The sequence below is a fragment of the Bubalus bubalis genome, chromosome 7 (genome assembly GCF_019923935.1).
Source record: "Bubalus bubalis isolate 160015118507 breed Murrah chromosome 7, NDDB_SH_1, whole genome shotgun sequence".
In the NCBI taxonomy this organism is placed as follows: Eukaryota; Metazoa; Chordata; class Mammalia; order Artiodactyla; family Bovidae; genus Bubalus; species Bubalus bubalis.
The window spans coordinates 50,846,924-50,869,998 of NC_059163.1; the positions used below are offsets into that span (position 1 = coordinate 50,846,924).

At 37.1% G+C, this 23,075-nt stretch overlaps 1 protein-coding gene across 2 annotated transcripts in view; it reads left to right on the forward strand.

Moving 5' to 3' along the window:
- The window catches only part of CORIN (corin, serine peptidase), a 282,930-nt gene that overhangs the window by 65,261 nt on the left and 194,594 nt on the right, over nucleotides 1–23,075 (forward strand). For both annotated transcript variants that reach the window (XM_044945906.2, XM_025290092.3), the window contains exon 3: nucleotides 2,029–2,229. In XM_044945906.2, the coding sequence (XP_044801841.2) occupies nucleotides 2,029–2,229 (201 nt within the window). The remainder of the gene's footprint in view (nucleotides 1–2,028; nucleotides 2,230–23,075) is intronic.

The following is a 23,075-nucleotide window of genomic DNA, read 5'->3' on the forward strand; positions in this document are numbered from 1 at the left end:
TTCAAGTCATGTTTCCTGAAAGTCAGTGTTTGCTGCTGCTGCTAAATCACTTCAGTCGTGTCCGACTCTGTGCGACCCCATAGACGGCAGCCCACCAGGCTCCCCCATCCCTGGGATTCTCCAGGCAAGAACACTGGAGTGGGTTGCCATTTCCTTCTCCAGTGCATGAAAGTGAAAAGTGAAAGTGAAGTCGCTCAGTCGTGTCTGACTCTTCGTGACCCCATGGCCTGCAGCCTACTAAGCTCCTCCGTCCATAGGATTTTCCAGGCAAGAGTACTGGAGTGGGGTGCCATTGTCTTCTCCAAGTCAGTGTTTACAGAATATTTTAGAGTAAACATGTTATTAACACTTTAAATACTGTGGCTAGGTGAAAAACTTAAAGATGATTAATAAGGCCAGTCATTACAAACAAAATGGTAAGAACAACTGTTGAAGTATTTTGCATGATAAGGAACCCGATTTAAGTGCATCACACAAGGATATGACTGAGGAACTGGCATGTGTTCAAAGTATGTTAACTAAGATGGATACTGATCATAGGGTTAGTGCGATAAGTAAATTGACTTTACAGACCTTATATATTCATCACAGCCACATTAGTGGAAATGACATGTCATGTGCAAGAACATCTCTTTATGCCAAACTTAGCAAAGAACAGAGCAAATTAGTAAATTAAAAATAAAATTGTATCTAATTAATTAGTAATTTTTTGCATGAATGTAATACGTATTTTATAGTGATCAAGTCTATTGTATACATTTTTATTTATGATAAATTCTAAATCACTTTGAAAATCAGAATCAATTAAATGAAGTCTTTTCTTTCACCTACTGCATTTAATATGTACTCGTAATCACAGACGGTTTGGGGAGTGTGTTACCTGTACCACATGGTCATGATTTAGCTTTTATACTCCACTGTTTTATTTAGAGTCCTTTGGCAGATGAAACTGTTGACCTTCGTTAGCCAGAAAACAGCTGCTTTTCTATTTTGATTTGTAGTTAATGTTTTCCAAGTGTCAAGCACATGTAGAGAAATTTTTTCCATAGACTGATATTAAACATTTTATTTATATTTCTTTTATTTTTAATGGTCCATGAGCTGTTTAGAAAAGTGAAAGCCAGTTAGAGCATTCACTGTAAATGCTTTTAGGGAAAAAAAAAACTCCCTTGGGTATTTGTATAATGGATCAATATCATATTCATTTATTTTAGTGGTATACTCAATCAGAGAGCTGTATTCTGGAAACACTCTGTTGTCTATTTTGACTACGTTAAAAATACATGATCTCTTTCAAAGTTTTCAGATTCTCTGCCTAAAGCCAATGCTAAAGGATTCCCAACAATCTTAGGTTGGGCTCTTTGTTTTGTTCATGAGTAAATACCTTGAGAAAGTGACCAGTTGATAATCTTATTTTAATGCCTGTTTCTTATCATCATGTTTTGTAGTTTCTGGTCAAAGACAAAGATGAGTTAGTTTCTTTTGGTTTTGTTGGAATTGCAGTTATTTTTTGGATTTCAGTAAGTCTTGGTAAATGGTGAGCCCTCTTATTTTTACTGTCTACTGAGTGTAGTTCACGGAAAGCTAGTGTCAAATGTGGAGAAATAGAAGGCTGGAGGTATGCTGGCGCTCTTGTCCTCTGTGGCAGGTAGAGATGGAGAGCTGTGTCCTGGGTACAGAGTAGCATAAAATGATGTGTGAAATTTAAACACCATGATAGCAGGAAGGAAACACTAAGATTCCCCATGTTTTATTTGTGGCAAGTCTCAGGTGAGGTGGGCACTAGGAAACCTGGGTGGAGACTGTAGTTTCTAAACCTTTAGCTCTTGAGAAGCGATAGTCTCCTCACAGGGTTATGTGATTTATGGTAGAAGAGATTATGCTTGTCCCAATGATGTGGGTGGATTTGCTGGCCATCATCTTTCTCTTTGCTTGCCCAAGAGGGCAGCTCTAGAGTTTTCCTAATATATATTTTTTTTAATAAATACCTCTAATAATGTCTTAAAATATCTTTTTTTGATCTTTCAGGAACATTAAAAAAGGCCTATTTTAAATCAAATGGGAGTGAACCTTTGGTCACTGATAGTAAAGTCCATGTGTCTGATGTTATTCTTAATACAATTTATAACGACGAGAGCACTGTGACATCTGCTGCCCATCCCACCCAACACATTCCAGCCTGGACTATGGATGCTTCTCTCTCAGCAGACCAAAATCACAGGAACACAAGTAAGTCTGAAGATGTTGAATGCCTGGGCCCTTTAACGTCTGTGGAATCCACAGGTAGATTTCTGAAGCATGGCGACTGATGCTCTTAATTCACAATCCCTTACTGGTCACACAGCAAAAGCTCTGTTCCCTTATCTGGCAAGCATAGCTGAGTGTCCTCTTTCTAAACATGAAATACCATCAGTTCAGCCATTCAGATAAGGGGACAGAAGTAAGAAATAAAAATGTACCAGTGCCATTCAATGCTTTTGAAGCGTAAAAATCTATGCTGCTTGCATTAGTATAATGGTGTTGATTTTCTCACCTCTGAATGCTTGTGCCTCTGCTTTAAAGTTTTAGGTTACTTTTTTTGAGATGGTTAAGTTAATAAGTAAATTAAGTTACTTACTTTGTTATTGGTACCTTGTAGCAGGTAGCCCAATTCTATGGTTCTAGGTATTTTCACTGTCAGCATCTTTGCCTTAGACGTCTTTGCTACAAACATTTCTGCCTCCTAATTAATTGGACAGCAAAAGAGACACGGATGTATAGAACAGTCTTATGGACTCTGTTGGAGAGGGAGAGGGTGGGAAGATTAGGGAGAATGGCATTGAAACATGTATAATATCATGTATGAAACGAGTTGCCAGTCCAGGTTCGATGCACGATACTGGAAGCTTGGGGCTGGTGCACTGGGACGACCCAGAGGGATGGTAGGGGGAGGGAGGAGGGAGGAGGGTTTAGGATGGGGAACACATGTATACCTGTGGCGGATTCATTTCAATATTTGGCAAAACTAATATAATTTTGTAAAGTTTAAAAATAAAATAAAATTTAAAAAATTGGTTGTAAGTTAACTTTGTCATAAAAGATAAAACAATGAAAAATAAAGGACATTTAAAAAGATTTAATAAAACAAATTAACAAAATTTTAAAAGTTTCATGGCTAAATAAAAAAATTTTGAATACGTTTGAAATATGTGTAGATTCATGGTGACACAGCACAAATAACTGATTTTGTGAGTTGTACCTGGTCTTCAAAGTCTTCTGTTTATAGTATTTTTATATACTTATTTTTTTTTTGGCATGATCATTTCTCTTCACTTGGCATTGGGCTTTTCCTTTTTTGCTAAAATTTGTCCCTTCGTTAAGAGAGGCATCAGTCTCCAAAACCTAGGATGTATATTTGTAACTGAGTTCTGTATTGTATTGTGAAAGTCTTCTACAGTGTTGTGTGTTCTTGGCATAGTGTCACGTGTTTGTTGATAGACTTTCTGAAGTTCTATGGAAAATGTGGGTTCAACTCTGCGCCACTGAGGTCCTCAGCTTCCTCTCCTCCAGTGTAGTGTGTTTCAAAATAAGAAACCATCTTGAAGCAAATCATTGTCGTCTCTCAGCTCAATAAAGCTATCAATATCATCTCTAGCTGAAAGAAATGCTAACACATTTCACTTCGTTGAAAGCATATTGTCAGGCCCCAAATTGTCAACCATTCGTTTATCTTTCATTGCAAAACTGGCATACAGTCAGTCAGTTACATGTGAAAATGTCTGCGACAGAGATGCTTATAGTGAGAATACCAGGCACACGGTTCTGTAATTGAATGCCGAGGAATTTGAGGCTTATCCCCTCATTTGTTTTCCAGGTGTCTATATGTTCTTTCTTGTTTCCCTGTTTTCTCAGCTGTGAGATTTATTTTACTTATTGACTGACGAATAATCATACCTTGAGGAAAATGGCATGTGCAAAACTTCTATTTGAGGACAGATGGAGGTATTTGTCAGTTATTCCAGAAAAAGAGCTGGGAGGGAGAGAGGGAAGACAGAAAGTGTGGAGTTGGGTCTGAGATGGTGGCAGGTGATATGCTCTGGAATGTAACTCTGTCCCTCTCTAGTTCTTTCAGGAAAGTTCCTAACCTTCTAGAATGCTAGTGGGAGTGGATTAGTATGGAAATGACCCAGTCAGTACTCATACATCATAATCAGAGCTCAGTCACTGGTAAAAGGTTTCTCTGCAATGGTCTTGATTTTTACTTTCTGCCTCCTAAAACAGTGTTGTGTGATTGACAAAACCCGTTCATCCCTGATCACATTCCTGTTTGTTGCTACCTCTTTCATCAAAACCTCCAGGGGAGAATCACATCTTGGGTCTAGGAAAGAGTATTTATTTTCATTCTGAGCCAGGAAGGGAAGGATTAAGCTGACTGTTAAGCTATCACAGTATAAGTTTGCCAGCATCTGAAGAAAAGCAGGATTATTCTGTTTCTCTAACCCCAAAGAGTCAGAATGTTTGGATTCTACGGGGCACCAATAGATGTTAACTGTTTCCTATGCTTTGTGTTCACCAGTGATTCCTACAGATTCATATTCATTACCTGACAGTAATACTGCAAACCCAAATTATGCCAGGTAAATTGTATTTTTCTTATGAGTTTAATTTTGAAATTTTTAATATTTTGGTCATGTCTTACACACCTCATTATTCTTAGTACTGTGTTTTTCAACAGAAGGACAGAAGTAATTTAAGCAAAAATTCAGTCCAGTTAATGTGGTTGCAATTATAGTAGTTGGTATTTTGAAAGTTCCATCATTGTTGAGATTCAAATAGAGATGACAAACACATATCCTGAAGAGTAAAGAAATATATGGTCTTATCCTTGTCGCTCAGTTTGGAAGTTTGATGGGAGTCTGTTTGACTCATTTTCTCTTCCTATGGCTGGAACATTGCTTGAGAATATGAACATAATTTGACATGTAAAGGAAATCCAGGTGAGATTAAAATGCTTAATTGGAGAAAGGTCAAAACCTTTGAATATGTGTCATTCTGTGTTCTTAATGTATTTGACTGTTAGCCTTGAGCTGTACTGTCTGATCATAAAGACTCTCAATAGACTGTCTATATTAACTAAAATTATTTACTGTAAGGGATTTGATAGTTTATCATGCATTTCAATAATATCACTAGCCTGTGAGTATCAAGCTTTGGACAGTTTTGGGGACATGTTTGAATATTTTCTCTGTGGTTCTTTTTTTAAAAAATTTTATTGAAGTATAATTGATTTACAATGTGTTAATTTCTGCTGTACAGCAAAGTAATTCAGTTATACATATATACACATACTTTTCCATATTCTTTTCTATTATGGTTTACCATAAGGGCATTGAACATAGTTCCCTGTGCTATACAATAGGACCTTGTTTATCTCTCTGTGGCCCTTATAATTAATAAGGTATACAGGACAGATATATACACCATTTTTCAAGGTATAAAATTGAGGCTTAGGGAAATCAAGTTGATGTATCCAGCGTCACTTGTTTACAAGTCAGTAACCATGGAATTGGGATTCAGATCTTGGGGCTCCTGGACCCGTGTTCTTTCAGGAATATCATGCTTCCTTATTTAATTTCACTGCTTTCTTTGCAATAGCAGGAGCATTTCTGAGCAAATTTTAAGGTCTAGGAGAGTAGAGAAAGTAATCTGCTATGTTTACTGCTTTATTGCCTGTGCTCAATAAAATATTTTTGGAATGAATAAATAGATAAACTACAGTCACTTCAAAAATTTAATACCTGATTACTTTTATTGGTAATGCCTAATCACACTTCTGTATTTGGTATCTGTTTAGTCAATTTTACTTAAAGTAACATTTAATGCTGTGTATCTCTATTAACCGGAGAAGGCAATGGCACCCCACTCCAGCACTCTTGCCTGGAAAATCCCATGGATGAAGGAGCTTGGTGGGCTGCAGTCCATGGGGTCGCACAGAGTTGGACACGACTGAGCGACTTCCCTTTAACTTTTCACTTTCATGCATTAGAGAAGGAAATGGCAACCCACTCCAGTGTTCTTGCCTGGAGAATCCCAGGGATGGGGGAGCCTGGTGGGCTGCCGTCTCTGGGGTCGCACAGAGTCGGACACGACTGAAGCGACTTAGTAGCAGCAGCAGCAGCATCTCTATTAACACATAGCAGAGAATTTCCTTTTATTCCTTTAAAAAATTATTCTCTAATTAAAAGTCCTTTAAAATTTCTGGCATATGTAAAAGCTATTTGAGTCTACTTCAGTCCAAAAATACAGTGGCTAGACATTCTGTCCTATCCAATATCCTGGGTAGAAAAACAAGGGGAGAACTCCTGAAAAAGTACCAGGAAATAGCCTTTCCTAAAGACATTTTCTTTTGGGGGTCCTTAGTATTATACCAAAGCATAGAATACTGCAGTTTGTAAAATTTAACCAGAATACCTCCTATGTTATACTATGCGGCAGAGTTGGGCTTTGTAAATGTGAAATAGGCTTTGTGTGACATCTGTTACATTTGGAGTTTCATCAGTTGCATTTTGAAAATCAGTTGTAATATAGAAAGCTAAAAGGCCCACAGTTATCTTTCATGCTATATTTCAGCAAGGGATTTTCTAGATTGTGTTCTATATGTGGATTTTTATTTTCAACTTTTCTTCTTATATATATTATAAATATTTAAGCAAGGATATATTGAGTTTAAAGGAAAGGGAAAACTCTTTTACCAACCAAGAGCATTTGGGTTAAAAGTAATACGGCACAAAATATAATAACCTATAAGCTCTAATTAGGAATTAGTGACAAGAGTGGGCTAATGTGCTAAAAACGTATTTTGTTCTCTTAGTGTACTTTTTGTTGTGTGTGCACTAAGTCACTTCAGTTATGTCTGACTCTTTGCAATCCCATGGACTGTAGCCCTGCTAGGTTCCTCTGTCCATGGGATTCTCCAAGCAAAGATACTGGAGTGGGTTGCCATTTCCTCCTCCAGGGGATCTTCCCAACCCAGAGATCAAACCTGTATCTCTTATGTCTCCCGCATTGGCAGGCAGGTTCTTTTCCACTAGTACCACCAGGGAAGCCCACTCTTACCTGCTCCTAAATCTTCTACATCAGGTGAAAAATCATCATACTTCTCATTCACTTAGAAAAAATCTTTTTTGAGATAGAATCCACATACCATAAAATTTGACCTCTAATATATATAAATCAGGTTTGGTTTTTTTTTTTTTCCGTGTCAATTGGCTTGTGAGATCTTGGTTTTCCAATGAGGTATTGAATCTGGGCCATGGCAGTGAAAGTACTGAGTCCTAATCACTAGACTGCCAGGGAATTCCTAATAATTGCATATTTTAAAAATGTATTCACAGAATTGTGCAACTATCACCACCACCTAATTTTAGAATATTTTCATCACTGCAAAAAGAGATGCTGTATCCATTATTGCCCATTTCTCTTCTCCTTCAGCCTGTATCCAAAATTAATCTACTTTCTGTCTCTATAGATATGCCTGTTCTGAATATTTCATATAAAGGGCATCATGAAATAAATATGTGGCTTTTGTGACTGGTTTCTCGTATTTTTCCTGAATTTGGGTACAGTGCTGGCCTTCTAGTTTCCCAGGGAATATGTTGGAGCTTTTCAAAGGCCCCTTCAAGCATCTCATTCCCTAGTTTGTCCTTTGAAGTGTTTTGGTCAATCTGTATCCTTGCTGAAGGTAACTATTATGTTAAACAATTACCATAGATTGTTTTCAACTAGTACCCTGAGGATAGAAATGTTTGTGAAGAGAAAGCTCTGAGTTAAATCAAGTGAAGACAAGTGCTGAGCATGAATCCTTTTCAGGGAGCTTCTAGACAAGTTGAATGGTGACAGTTCTCTGGAGACAGCTTTTTGGGGAGCTTCCAACTCATTCTTCCCCCTCCATTTCCTTCTAGTTTGCTGGTTTTCACAGTTACCAGGGTTGTGAAGCCATTGGTTTTCAAGGCTTCTGTGGACCTGAGGAGAGGGTGATGTGAATAGGGCAAGTTGACATGCTACGAAGTTCTTAGTTCTCACTGTGATTCCACCATTTTTCTGGAAACAAATGTTCCTCTAATTAATGCAGACCTTTAGTTAAATTCCAAAGTTCTGAAAAATATGATTTTTGACATTTCCCCCCAGTGTTTTTATTGCTTTTATGGAGAAACAGATTTTTGGAGGATCTTACTGTGCCGTTCTGGAACTGTTTCCTAACCCTGCTTTTATCTTCCTTAACTACTCTATTGCCTCTTTTGCATGTCCTCCAACATTGACAGTTGATTTTTCTTCTTTTTATGATAAATAAGTATGATCACATTATATATTATTTTAAAATGGAAGATTTTCTTCTCCCCCTTTTTTGAATAAATCACTTCATTTCTTCTTCCTTTTGCATCATATTACCCTATTTCTGCCCACAGTTAACCCATGTTACCCTAGTGTATATGATTTTGTGATTTTCTCTATGCTCATACAGTCATATAAACATATATACTCAAATGTGTATACAGAATAACATATACCCTGGAGTGTTTCTGTCTTGAGAAATGGAATATTTCGTGCCATATCAGTAAACAAAGGATGTCACTGTCATGAGTGATTGCAGCCACCACCCATGGTGAGTTAGTAAACCCTGAAGGAACTCAGGAAGGAACGAATACCTGCCGCCTAGCAACTATGAGACTGTAGCCACTCCGTACAGTGAGCCCTGAGGAAACACAGGATGTGAAAACACAGGACACCGGCCCCATATAGGTGAGGTGCATGTGAAAGGAATGATTTCAGTGAGCCCAGACTCTTGCATTTTCTCATATATAGAAAAGCACTAAATTCCTTAACTAGACATCTGGTTTTCTTTAATTAACAATAATCTTTTGACATTCAGACTACCTGCTCTTTGTTGGAAAACTCCTATATAATGCTGAGTCAGACATGGGACTGAGCAGCTAACACTTTCATGCTTCTTCACCTCCACACCTCATCAGAGCAGTTCTATTAGAGTTACTTGAGATGCTACCTCCTGGGCTTGAAGTCCTAAAAATTCCTGCCAAGTAAAACATAACTTTCAACTTTTAGGTTGTGAATATTTTTTAAGTCTAACTCATTTTTGTTTTTCAAAAAAATGAGATCACATTTATTACATACAATTTTATATATAATGTTTTTCTCACTCAAGGATACTTCATGTAGGACTTCCCTAGTGGTCCAAGGGTTAAGAATCTCTCTGCCAGTGCAGGGGACACAGGTTTGATCCCTGGTCTGGAAAGATTCCACATGCCACAGTGGCGCCACGCCTATGCACCGCAACTGCTGAGCCCATGCTCTAGAGCCCATTCTTCACAATAAGAGAAGCTGCCACAGTGAGAAGCCTGTGCACCACATCTAGGGGTAGCCCCAGTGCAGCAACAAAGACCCAGCACAGCCAAATAAAATGAATTTTCAAAAAAGAATACTTGATGTAAGTATCTCCAAGACAGTGATTTAGCTCTAATTCATTATGACAATGAATAACATTCTGTACTGGCATTACACCATAATTTATTTCAACCATTCTCCTAACAATGACATTCACCTTATATACATATGTTTCTCCTCAATGAACTATATAGCCTCTCTTCTGAAGACAAAATGACTTGGATCATGACAGTGAAGCAACAGTGATTTATTAACACTGATAACTCTGTACCAAAATGCCCTAAACACGCACTCTGAATTTGCTGAGTGTAGAAAGTTTATACACCAATCAAAAACCTTAAGCTTATTTTTCTTCCTAGTTTTCTAACACAGTATTAGCTTGAAAGTGAGTTCTGCAAGAATATGAAGCTAAGAGAATCAGAGCAAGATCTGAAATTATACTTGGATGACTCTGCATCAGGAAGCTATCCAAAAGGGTAATATGGGGAGAGGGGGTCTAATTAGACATCCAAAATCACATAAAGTCCCTTCTCCTTTTCCCCTGACATTTTCTAATCCTGCCAGAGTGGAATCCTGGATGTCTTCTTTATATTCTTTGGAGGTCATTTTTGCTGTCCTTAGAGTCACGTCGGAGAAGGCAATGGCAACCCACTCCAGTACTCTTGCCTGGAAAATCCCATGGACGGAGGAGCCTGGTAGGTTGCTAAGAGTCGGACACGACAGAGAGACTTCACTTTCACTTTTCACTTTCATGCATTGGAGAAGGAAATGGCAACCCACTCCAGCGTTCTTGCCTGGAGAATCCCAGGGACGGGGGAGCCTGGTGGGCTGCCGTCTATGGGGTCGCACAGAGTCAGACATGACTGAAGTGACTTAGCAGCAGCAGCAGCAGCAGCAGAGTCACATACCCACCTCTGTAGATTACTGACTGTAGGTTATTGTGCAGTTTGGAGGGAGAATTTGTGCTTATATGTAAATGTGGATGGGTCAATGGCTTATCGTTCTTCTGTTGTTTCTTGGACAGTATTTCTCTATCTGGGGCCTGAGGAACCTCACATGTTTTCTGGGGGATCAAAGAATTCTCTATAAGAATTTCTTAAATGTAGGCTTCTATTTCAATGATAAAAAGTAGTTATTGTACACCTATTCTTGATAACCTGGATAACTGTCTTATAACAAGTACTGATATGAAATTTTGGTGCCTGTATTTGAGCTTCTATTTATGATAAAGTTGCTGCTAAGCTTTATTTCTTAGACATTTGTCCAGCCTTTAAGAAAGGAACAGAAGCAGGTTTGAGAGTCTTCTCAATTGTGGAACTAAAGTATATACTGGCATGTTGTAGAAAGGATGCCTTTGTGGCAGTTAAAATAGAGGAAAACTGACTTACTCAGTGGGGATACATGGTAGCATAAGCTTCCTAAATACAGGAGAATTTGTGCTTTAGGAGTTAGCACCATATTCATAATGTTTTAACAGAGCTGCTGCTGCTGCTGCTGCTAAGTCGCTTCAGTCGTGTCCGACTCTGTGCGACCGCATAGACCGTAGCCCACCAGGCTCCCCCGTCCCTGGGATTCTCCAGGCAAGAACACTGGAGTGGGTTGCCATTTCCTTCTCCAATGCATGAAAGTGAAAAGTGAAAGTGAAGTCGCTCAGTCGTGTCCGACTCTTAGCGACCCCATGGACTGCAGCCCACCAGGCTCCTCCGTCCATGGGATTTTCCAGGCAAGAGTACTGGAGTGGGGTGCCATTGCCTTCTCCTTTAGCAGAGCACTGTTAACATTAATTCATTAATGTAATTAACTTAAATCTTACTAGTTTTGTAGTTTCATTTCTATTTAGTTTATATATATTGACTTTATTGCATGTTAGATCTATAGGTATAAAGGGGTTTATATTTAATTTTTATGTATACCTGCATAACTTTCTCTCTGTGAAAAAGCCTGTACAATTCTTCAACTTGTCAGATACTGCTCTAGGGTACCTGAATTCTTGCTGTTTGTGACATATTCTCTGGAAAAGCAGTGATACTCTACAGCAGAGCTTCTTAACATTTTTGTGCCAGGGACTCCTTTGACAATCTGGTCAAGCTTATAGTTGCTTTCTCAGATAATTCTTTGATGCTTAAAGCATACCACACAGAATCATAAAGAAAAGCAATTTTATGAAAATCTAGTTATCAAAATATAAATATAAATTCATGATATAGTAATATATGTTTATTTTTTAACACATTAAATAATGATATCTAGCCTAGGTCAATAACTGTAATTTTATAACATGGACAAGCATACATAATACTTTGAAATGTCTGTAATAAGTCTATGTTGATATGAAAACAGTTTTGATGTCTAATTTGTTTTTCTGATTGTTGTCTACATTGATAATTTAAGTAAGCTAAATTTCATTTGAAGCTTATTGGAAATAGAGCTAATATTTTTCCCCTGTCCAATTTCTTCATAGACAGCAATTTTCTTCTAACTGAAATATAGTTGTTTTTAAATATTGTTTAAGGTGTACAGAGAAGTGATTCGGTTGTATATATATATATGTATGTAAATATGTATATATTCTTTTTGATCCTTTTCTATTATAATTCATTATATTATAGAATATAGTTGCCTGGGTTATACAGTAAATCCTTCTTTATTTTATATATGGGAGTGTGCACCTGTTAATCCTATACTCCCAGTTTATCCCCCTACCCCTTTGGTAACCATATGCTTCTTTTCTATGTCTGTGGATCTGTTTCTATTTTGTAAATAAGTTCATTTGTAATATTATTAGATTCTACATATAAGTGATATATAATATTATCTTTGTCTGACTTACTTTACTTAGTATGATAATCTCTAGGTCCATTCATGTTGCTTCAAATAACATTACTCCATTCTTTTTTATGTCTGAATAATATTCCACTGTAAGTATATGTGTGTGTATGTATGTATGTATATATATATCACATCTTCTTTAGCCATTCATCTGTTGATGTACACTTAGATTGCTTCCATGTCTTGGCTGTTGTAAATAATGCTGCTTTAAACATTGGGTGCACATATATTTTTGTATTAGAGCTTTCATTTTTTTCCAGATATATGCCTGGGAGGGGGATTGACAGCAAAAATTTTATGCATGAAACCATTGAGGTCTTTGGATTATAATTAAGAACATATGCTTTAGAGGAAATAAGTGGATTTTTTTGTTTTGTTTTGTTTTTTTAGTACTTGAGAGAGTCTGAGATCTGCCTAAGCTACTTCATTAGGAATTTGCTACTTTCAAAATTTACTGTAGTCATGACCCTGGACCCCATCCCTTATGTTCTCTGCTGGCCACCAATGTTAGACTCCAAGCTTCAAGTATAGTTGGTTGCTCTCTCCATATACTAAATTATGTTCTTTAGGCTTAAAGGACAGTTATGAGATTCAGACATGGGTTCTGGCTACTATCAACATCCAAGCAAGAACAACTGAAGCATTTAAATAATTTTTGCCTGCTTATCTGGTTGGCGTGGTAGTGTTCTAATAAAGACCTCCTTAATTTTTAGGAGAGGGAGAAAGGAAATTTGAATATAGGGATGGACTCCTTTTTTTTCCCTCCCCACTCTCCTTTCCTTCTTCCTCATTCAATCTGTAGAGGACTCTGTCCCTGGGATGTATTGGGTTCCTCCCAGAGAGAGCAAACTCAGTCTTTGCAGAACTAGGGTTTTGAAAGGGATGATGGAACAGTGCCTGGTTCATTCTCCTTCGGCTCCAGTCCTTGGTTCACTCTCCTTTGGCTACAATCCCATTCCTCCCATTGCAAAGATTTCTGGGCAAGACTTCCAGACCCCTTCTCCAAAATGAATCCTGCAGTCCTCCACAGTGACATCTGCCCGCAAAGGTAATGTGCCTATAATACACTATTACAGCAAACAAGAGTTAGAGTTAAATTGCCACTTCAAAAAGGCTTTTGGTTCCTCTTCAGGAACAACAGCCCCATACATTTGATCCATGCAGAGAAAAAAAAAAAGTAGCATACTGATAACAACATTACAAAAACAGTCCTGATCAAATCCAAGGACAAAAATGATCTTTTAAAAGCCAAATTCGCATGTACAAGTTTTATTTCAAAGTGTGTAATTTAATTTACTCCATGATTCTGAAAGCAAATTGGCACTGTATGTATTCTTTTGCCTGAATCGCTCAATTTGCTATCTCAGGTTTCTAGTCTTTGTACAGCTGTGTGTTGAGAGCAAGAAACCCATCAGCAGGAATCTGTTTGCTGTTACTTGTGCCTTTGGAGACTATGCCTTTTCACTTACTTATAGTTGAAATGAATATGGTAATGACTTTTCCAAGCCAAAAGCTTTGCATCAATTTACATGTGATGCAAACCATTCCTTGTCTCTCAGTGTTAACATATTTTATTTTTTGCTGCTGTGCATCATTAATACTTGCAGGAGGTGTTTAACTGATAAAACTTACAGTACTTGTTTGTGATTATTTTAATTGGTGTAATCTCATTCTGACACCAGCGTACCAAGTCTTGTAAGACACCAGTATCTTACAAGCTTTGTGAGACATCTCAATTTCTGAGAGGCTATGTTAATACTAGGAATCACCATTGGCTCTTAAACAGCTATTTTTGGGTGCCAAGCTCTGAGGTTTGGTTCTGTAGAGTATAATGGTGGATCAGATAGAAATCCTGTCCTCACCTTTTAAAAAAATTGATTCTAATGCCTTTAAAATTATCTGAAAATCAGAAATACATGAAAGAGATTACTGCTGCTGCTGCTAAGTCGCTTCAGTTGTGTCTGACTCTGTGCGACCCTATGGACGGCAGCCCACCAGGCTCCTCTGTCCCTGGGATTCCCCAGGCAAGAATACTGGAGTGGGTTGCCATTCCCTTCTAAAAAAAAAAAAACATAAAAAAATAAAAGAAAGAAATCCTGTCCTCAAGTAGCCAATTGTCTAGTAACTGCCTTGAGACATGAACATTTTATTTATAACCTGAGAAATTCATAAGGGAGGTTAAGAGAATAAAGAAGACATAATTCATTTCAACTGTTAATTCTTTAAAAGACAAGATTGCTAATTCATACCACTTTTTTCTACAATAAATCTTTCTTCAAAACATCATCAAGTTTTACTTACAGTTATAAAAGTTTTATTTTGAAGGTCTGTCATGGATTTTCCATTTTTAATCAGGTTATACTGTTTCATTCTTAGATTCAAAAACATAATATAATTTTTAGATACTTTGAATAGAGTCTTTTGTTTTCAGTTTTATGGATGGCCCACTATGCTTTTACAGGTACTAATGAGAATTTTGCATGCTAAGTCGCTTCAGTCGTGTCTGACTCTGTGCGACCCCATGGATGGAAGCTCACCAGGCTCCCCTGTCCACAGGATTCTCCAGGCAAGAATACTGGAGTGGGTTGCCATTTCCTTCTCCAAAATGAGAATTTCATCATCTCAGAAAATGGGAGATCTGGAATTCTATAATTCTCTCCTTGAAATTGCTTTCCAATTTTTCCATTGTTTATTAAGGGCAGAGGGTTAGTTTCTTCTGTGGTTATATGTTCATAGATACGCACTAGACAAAGGCCTCTAGGATATACGTTTCAGAAGACTGATGATGATCAGTCTTATGGTTATTAAGCCACAGACCATGTTACCATATTATGTGTCCTTGAAAGTCAACAAAAATGGAAAATTTTAATAGGGGAGGGTTGGTTATGGGAGGGAAAAGAAGACCTTAAATCAGAAGTCTTTACTTGTTCTAGAGTTTGGGGGCTTGCCAAGTGGTCATATTGTGGCTGACCATAAGAGGCAGTGAGACAGGTGAGGTAGTGAGACATGGGGACACCATCATTATTCAGTAGGGACCTGTCACCCCTTCCTTATCTATTATTCCTCCTTTTTGGAATGGGAAGGCTCCCCCCCATGCCTGTCCCCCCTATGCCTCTCACCCAATTTTGTTTTAGAATCACATAATTTGTCTAGTTTCACACATTGATAGCTGAAGAGGAATTTTGCCTGAGGATCAATTATATCTTGAGTCTCACCCATATTTAGATGATTTAGATGAGACTTTAGATTTCTGTGTGTATGTGTTTTCTCTTCCTTATGATTTTCTTTTTATAAAATTTTTTTTTAATTGGAGGATAATTGCTTTACGATGTTGTCTTGGTTTCTACCATACATCAACATGAATCTGCCATAGGTATATATGTTCCCTCCGTCTTGAATCTCCCTGTCACCTCCCACCCCAACCCACCCCTCTAGGTTATCACAGAGCACCAGGTTGAGTTTCATGTGTTATACAGCAACTTCCCATTAGTCATTATTTTACAGATGGTAATGTATATATTTCAATGCTACTCTATCAATTCATCCCATCCTGTTCTGCCCCTGCTGTGTCAATAGTCTGAGTTAAGTCTTCATGTCTGAGTAAGTCATAAGTCTCTGTCTGAGTAAGACTTTAGATTTTGATGCTGAAATGACTTAAGACTTTTGAACTGTTGGGATGAAGTGAATACATTTACTTGTGGGAAGGACAATGAGTTTTGGGGAGCCAGGGTTAGAATATTATCAATTGAGTGTACGACAAACCTAAACAGTGTATTAAAAAAGCAGAGACATCACTTTGATGACAAAGGTCTGTATAGTCAAAGCTATGGCTTTTCTAGTAGTCATGTACAGATGTGAGAGTTGGACCATAAAGAAGGCTGACCACTGAAGAATTAATGCTTTTGAGTTGTGCTGGAGAAGACTCTTGAGAGTCCCTTGGACTGCAAGGAGATCAAACCAGTCAATCCTAAAGGAAATCAATCCTGAATATTCATTGGAAGGACTGATGCTGAAGCTCTAATACTTTGGCCAGCTAATGCAAAGAGCCAACTTATTGGAAAAGATCCTGATGCTTGGAAAGATTGAGGGCAGTAGAAGAGGGTGACAGAGGATGAGATGGTTGAATGGTATCACCGACTCAATGGGCATGAATTTGGGCAAACTCCAGGAGATAGTGAAGGACAGAGAAGCCTAGTGTGCTGCAGTTCATGGAGTCTCAAAGAGTTGGACATGACTTAGTGACTGAACAACAACATTCTTCCAATATTTCATATATTGAGGCCCTGGCCCCTGATATACTTGTGATCATTTATATGTCTTCCCTGGAAAAATGTTTATTCAGGTCCTCTGCCTATTTTGAAATTGGATTATTAAAGATTTTTGGGGGCTGAGTTGGATGAGCTCTTTATGTATTTTAATTATTAATCCTTTTGCCAGATATATGATTTGCAAATATGTTCTCCTATTCCATCCATTATCTTTTCAAACTTTTTAGTTTGACGTAGTTCCATTTGTTTTTTTAGCTGTTGTTGCCTGTATTTTGGCATCTTATCAAAAAAATCATTGCCAAGACCAATGTCAAGGGGCTTTTTTCATGTTTTTTTCTGAGATGTTTCATGGTTTCAGGTCTTACATTTACATCTTTAATCCATTTCAAGATTCCATTAGGTAGTCTTATTATTATATTGGGGTTGTTATTTTGGAACTGTTTGCAGATTTTAGGAGAAAACAAATAAGTATTTATATTCATGATTTTAGGAACCAGCATTTTCAACATAAAAGAGGTATAAATATAAAAACAAATTAAAAGCCTGTAACCTTAATGCAGATGACACCACCCTTATGGCAGAAAGTGAAGAGGAACTAAAAAGCCTCTTGATGAAAGTGAAAGTGGAGAGTGAAAAAATTGGCTTAAAGCTCAACATTCAGAAAACGAAGATCATGGCATCAGGTCCCATCACTTCATGGGAAATAGATGGGGAAACAGTGGAAACAGTGTCAGACTTTATTTTTCTGGGCTCCAAAATCACTACAGATGGTGACTGCAGCCATGAAATTAGAAGACGCTTACTCCTTGGAAGGAAAGTTATGACCAACCTAGATAGCATATTCAAAAGCAGAGACATTACTTTGCCAACAAAGGTCCGTCTAGTCAAGGCTATGGTTTTTCCTGTGGTCATGTATGGATGTGAGAGTTGGACTGTGAAGAAGGGTGAGCGCCGAAGAATTGATGCTTTTGAATTGTGGTGTTGGAGAAGACTCTTGAGAGTGCCTTGGACTGCAAGGAGATCCAACCAGTCCATTCTGAAGGAGATCAGCCCTGGGATTTCTTTGGAAGGAAAGATGCTAAAGCTGAAACTCCAATACTTTGGCCACCTCATGCAAAGAGTTGACTCATTGGAAAAGACTCTGATGCTGGGAGGGATTGGGGGCAAGAGGAGAAGGGGACGGCAGAGGATGAGATGGCTGGATGGCATCACTGACTCGATGGACGTGAGTCTCAGTGAACTCCGGGAGTTGGTGATGGACAGGGAGGCCTGGTGTGCTGCAATTCATGGGGTTGCAAAGAGTTGGACGCGACTGAGTGACTGATCTGATCTGATCTGAACCTTAATTTTGAGTCAGTAATGTCAGTATAAATTCAGTATTTTTTTTTCTCTTTTAAAAATATATACTAGTTTATCTCAGTTTACCACAAAAAGTCTTTAAGAAGTGGCAGCCCATGAACAATGAACACATCTGATGGCTAGTTATTGAAGAATTGTATTTTTTTCCAAAAATTAATATTTATTAACCAAATGTTACGTTTTTTTTTTAATTTTTACATTTTATGTTCAACATTCAGTCTTAAAATGAAAAGTCATTTTGACATTTTTTAACTATTAAACTGGCTTAGTTTATATATATTTTGATATTCATGATTCTGATGTCATAATGAGATATGGTTTCCCTTTTCATATGCAAACTAACTTACTCCTTCATTTCAGGAAAAAAAATATAACATCTTTCAAGTCTTTTCTCTTCCACTTTTGGGTTCTTGAATTCAGAACATTTTTTTTGTTGCATTGTTGTCTTCCTTATGTTTATCTTCTTAATTATGCTCATAACGATTATCATTAGTTTCTTTAATTTTTACATACTATTTCTAAATATTCTTAATATTAAATTAATTTTTTTAGTATTACAGTCTCATTTTCTTTTATTCCAGCCTTTTTTTCTTGTGTCTTTATGTTCCTGTTTTGATAAACTCATTTTCTTATTGCTTTCTTATAACACATAGCAGTTTTTAAAGGTCTGTGTTTTTTGTTTTTGTATTATGTTTTCTTTCCTTTGGATTTTTAATCAGTCTTTTGTTCTTCTTCCCCCTCTTCCTCTTAATCCATCCTATGTTGGATAAATGTGCAATCATTAAAAATAATGTTGTGGAAGTATACATACTGATATGTAGAAATGTCAAGACCTATTAGTAAATAAGCAGGCTGTTGAATAGTATGCACATTGAATATGTACAATGAATTGTAATGTTAAATATATTCATGTTAAATATATATGATATATAGTTTGAAAGAAAAAGACTAGTAAAATAAGTCAAATTTTAATAAGTATTGCAGTATATACCCTATATGAAAACCCTTAAGTAGATACTATTAATACCCCCATGTTACAGTAAAGAAATGAATGTTGAGAGAGTTTAAATATCATCTGTAAAGATAGTAAGGAAGCTGGCAGATGTAATTAGGTTATTTGACTTCAGTAATTATCTATATCTAAATTTTTGCTGTGGTTATTTCTGAGCCGTAGTACTATAGGTAACTTCTTTTTAAGAAAACAACTTTTTAAATTTGGCCACACAAGGTCCTAGTTGCCGTATGCAGGGTCCTGGTTGCGGCATGTGGGATCCAGTTCTCTGACCAGGGATCAAGGCTAGGCCTGCTGCATTGGGAGCACGGAGTCTTAGCCACTGGACCACCAGGGAGTCCCTATTGTTAACTTTTTATATTCTTCTTTGCACTGCTCTGTATTTCCCATATCTTTCACCTTTCGCAAGCACTTATGGCCTTATAATAAAATAAATATCTACTAAAGACTCTAAACAATAGTATGTACTGACTAAATAGTGATATCACCATAAGTCTTTTAAAATAAATTTCCACTTCTGCTTACCTCATTTCGTGGCTAAATTACATAGATAGTTTTGCATATGTTATTTAATATAAAATCTTAATTGATTTACATAGGATATGGAAATATAAGAAACAAATATAGTTTACAATTCTGAAGTCAGATAATTCAATAATATGATTTAAGTTATATCATTTTCTCTCTTAGTTCCTTTGTGCATCCAAAGTATAGGGTTTCTTTCTTTTTGTTTTTTTTTTTCAAATTTCAAAATTTGGAGGATACTTTTATTTTTCTCTATTGTTGAGCAAATAAGGCAGTAAGCCCTAGGTTTCTGGTTTCTATCGGAACAAATACTGTAGCCAATGGTGCACAACTTCCAAAATTTTGAGACAATTTAAAGAAATCTTTAACAAAGAAGGCTCTTATACTTTTTTTCAATATTATAAGAGATTTCAAATATACATACTATAATAATCAACATAACTTCTTACATCCTGCTAGTAATAACTTCTTTCTGGGTACTTTTCTTTCTGCTACTTCTTTCTGGATCTGTCCTTAATTAAATATACTTCTTGGAAGTTCTTTCAGTGGAATTTTTCTAGTTTTTGTCTAAAATTACCTTATTTAACCCTCAATATTATGGTTTAATTACAGAATTCTAGATCAATGTTTTTTTTTTTCACCCATCAACTTAAAACAATTTATTTTACATCTGTACTCTTGTGATGCCATCAGAAGCTTTAATGCAAATTTAATTTTTATCTCTTTGTAGGCAACTTGCCTTTTGTCTTTGGAATCTTAAAAAAAATTTTTTTTTTGCATTTTCTGGTTTCACTGAAGTGAATATATTGTAGATTTCTTTTTTAAATTGAAGTATAGTTAATTTATAATGTTGTGTTAGTTTCAGGTGTACAGCAAAGTGATTCAGTTCTGTCTCTCTGTCTGCTTCCCTTCTCTCTATAATAAATATATATATTCTTTTCCATTGTAAGTTATTGTTGTTGTTGTTCAGTCACACAGTCATGTTTGACTGCTTGTGACACTATGGACTGCAGCAGGCCAGGCCTCTCTGTCTCTCACCATCTCCTGGAGTTTGCCCAAGTTCACTTTCATTGCATCAGTGATGCTGTCCAGCTGTCTCATCCTGACGCCCTCTTCTCCTTCTGCTCTCAATCTTTCCCAGCATCAGGGACTTTTGAAATTAGTCATCTGCTGGTATCAGATGACCAAAATACAGGAGCTTCTGCTTATAGGTTATCTAATAACCTATTAGATATTAAATAGTTCCCTGTGCTCTGCAGTAAATCCTTGTTGTTTATCTGTTTTATAGATAGCAGTGTGTATACGTTAATCCCAAACTCCTAATTTATCTCTCTTTCCTCTATCCCAACTATCCCTTTTGGTAATCGTACATTTATTTTTTTGTGTCTGTAAGTCTCTTTCTATTCTTATAAATAAGTTCATTTATATCATTTTTTAAGATCCCACATGTAAGTGATGTCATATATTATTAAAATTTGGATTTCTTTGTCTGACTTACTTCACTTAATATGATAAGCTCTAGGTCTATCCATATTGCTGCAAATGGCATTATTTCATTCTTTTAATGGCTGCATAATATTCCATTGTATATATACCACATCTTCTTTTATTGTTCAACTGTCGATGGACACTTAGGTTGTTTCCATATCTTGGTTTTTGTAAATAGCTGTACTATGAGCACTGGGGTGCATTTATCTTTTTGAATTAGAGTTTTCTCTGGGTATATGCCCAGAAGTGGGTTTGCTGAAACATATGGCAACTCATCTTTATCAATACTTTTTTAAGGAACCTCCATGCTGTTCTATATATGACTTCACCAATTTACATTCCCACCAACAGTACACAGGGGTTCCCTTTTCTTCATGCTCTCTCCAGGGTTTATTATTGTATATTTCTTTTTGTTTGTCTTGTTTACAAGGTATGCTTCTTGAATCTGAGGATTCAGGTCTTCAGTTTGCGAGCATTCTCAGCTATTAATTCTGTGACTGTATCCTCACTCCTGACTTTTCTTTTCTCTCTTTCTGGAACTCTAATTATTCTTATGTAGGACATTCTCATTCATCCTCTATAAATCTTTGTGCTGAATTCTTTTGTATTTTCTCAGATTTATTTTCAATTCTCAAGTTCTTTCTTCAGCGGTATCTAATTCAGCGGTATTCTGTTTTAATCTGTTAACTGAGTTAAAAAAGTTTTTTTTAATTGAAGGATAATTGCTTTACAGAATTTCATTGTGAAATGAATTGTTGAATTCATTCATTCTCAACATGAATGAATGAGAGAATGAAATTCATTCTCAACATGAATCAGCCATAGGTATACATATGTCCCCTCCCTCTTGAATATCCCTTCCATATAACTCTCCATCCCACCCCTCTAGGGTGATACAGAATCCCTGTCTAAGTTTCCTGAGACATACAGCAAATTCCCGTTGGCTATCTATTTTACATATGGTAATGTAAGTTTCCATGTTACTATCTCCATACATCTCACCCTCCCCACCCTCTCCCCATGTCTGTAAGTCTGGTCTCTATGTCTGTTTCTCCATTGCTACCTTGCAAATAAATTCTTTGGTACCATCCTTCTAGATTCCATATATATGCATTAATATATGATATTTATCTTTCTTTTTCTGAATTACTTCACTCGGGACGGGGAAGCTTGGTGGGCTGCCGTCTATGGGGTCACATAGAGTCGGACACGACTGAAGCGACTTAGCAGCAGCAGCAGCAGTTTCATCCACCTCATTAGAATTGACTCAAATGCATTTCTTTTTATGGCTGAGTAATATTCCATTGTGTATATGTTCCACAACTTCTTTCAATGGACATCTAGGTTGCTTCCATGTTCTGGCTATTGTAAAGAATTCTGCAATGAACACTGGGGTACATGTGTCTTTTTCAATTTTGGTTTCCTCAGGGTATATGCCTAGGAGTGGGATTGCTGGGTCATATGGTGGTTTTATTCCTAGTTTTTAAAGGAATCTCCATACCATCTTCCATTGTGGCTATATCAATTTACATTCCCACCAACATTGCAAGAGCATTCCTTTTTCTCCACACCCTCTCCAGCATTTATTGTTTGCAGACTTTTGGATAATGGCCATTCTCACCAGTGTGAGGTGATGTCTCATTGTAGTTTTGATTTGCATTTCTTTAATAATGATCAATATTGAGCATCTTTTCATGTGTGTGTTAGCCATCTGTGTGTCTTCTTTGGAGAAATGTCTTTTGAGGTCTTTCCCCCACTTTTTGATTGGGTTATTTGTTTTTCTGGTATTGAGTTGTATGTGCTGCTTGTCAGTTCAGTCCAGTCACTCAGTCATGTCCTACTCTTTGCAACCCCAGGAACTGCAGCATGCCAGGCCTCCCTGTCCATCACCAACTCCCAGAGTTTACCCAAACTCACGTCCATTGAATCAGTGATGCCATCCAACCATCTCATTTTCTGTATTCCCCTTCTCCTCCTGCCCTCAATCTTTCCCAGCATCAGGGTCTTTTCAAATGAGTCAGCTCTTCACATCAGGTGGCCAAAGTATTGGAATTTCAGCTTTAGCATCAGTCCTTCCAATATATACCCAGGACTGATCTCGTTTAGGATGGACTGGTTGGATCTCCTTTCAGTCCAGGGGACTCTCAAGAGTCTTC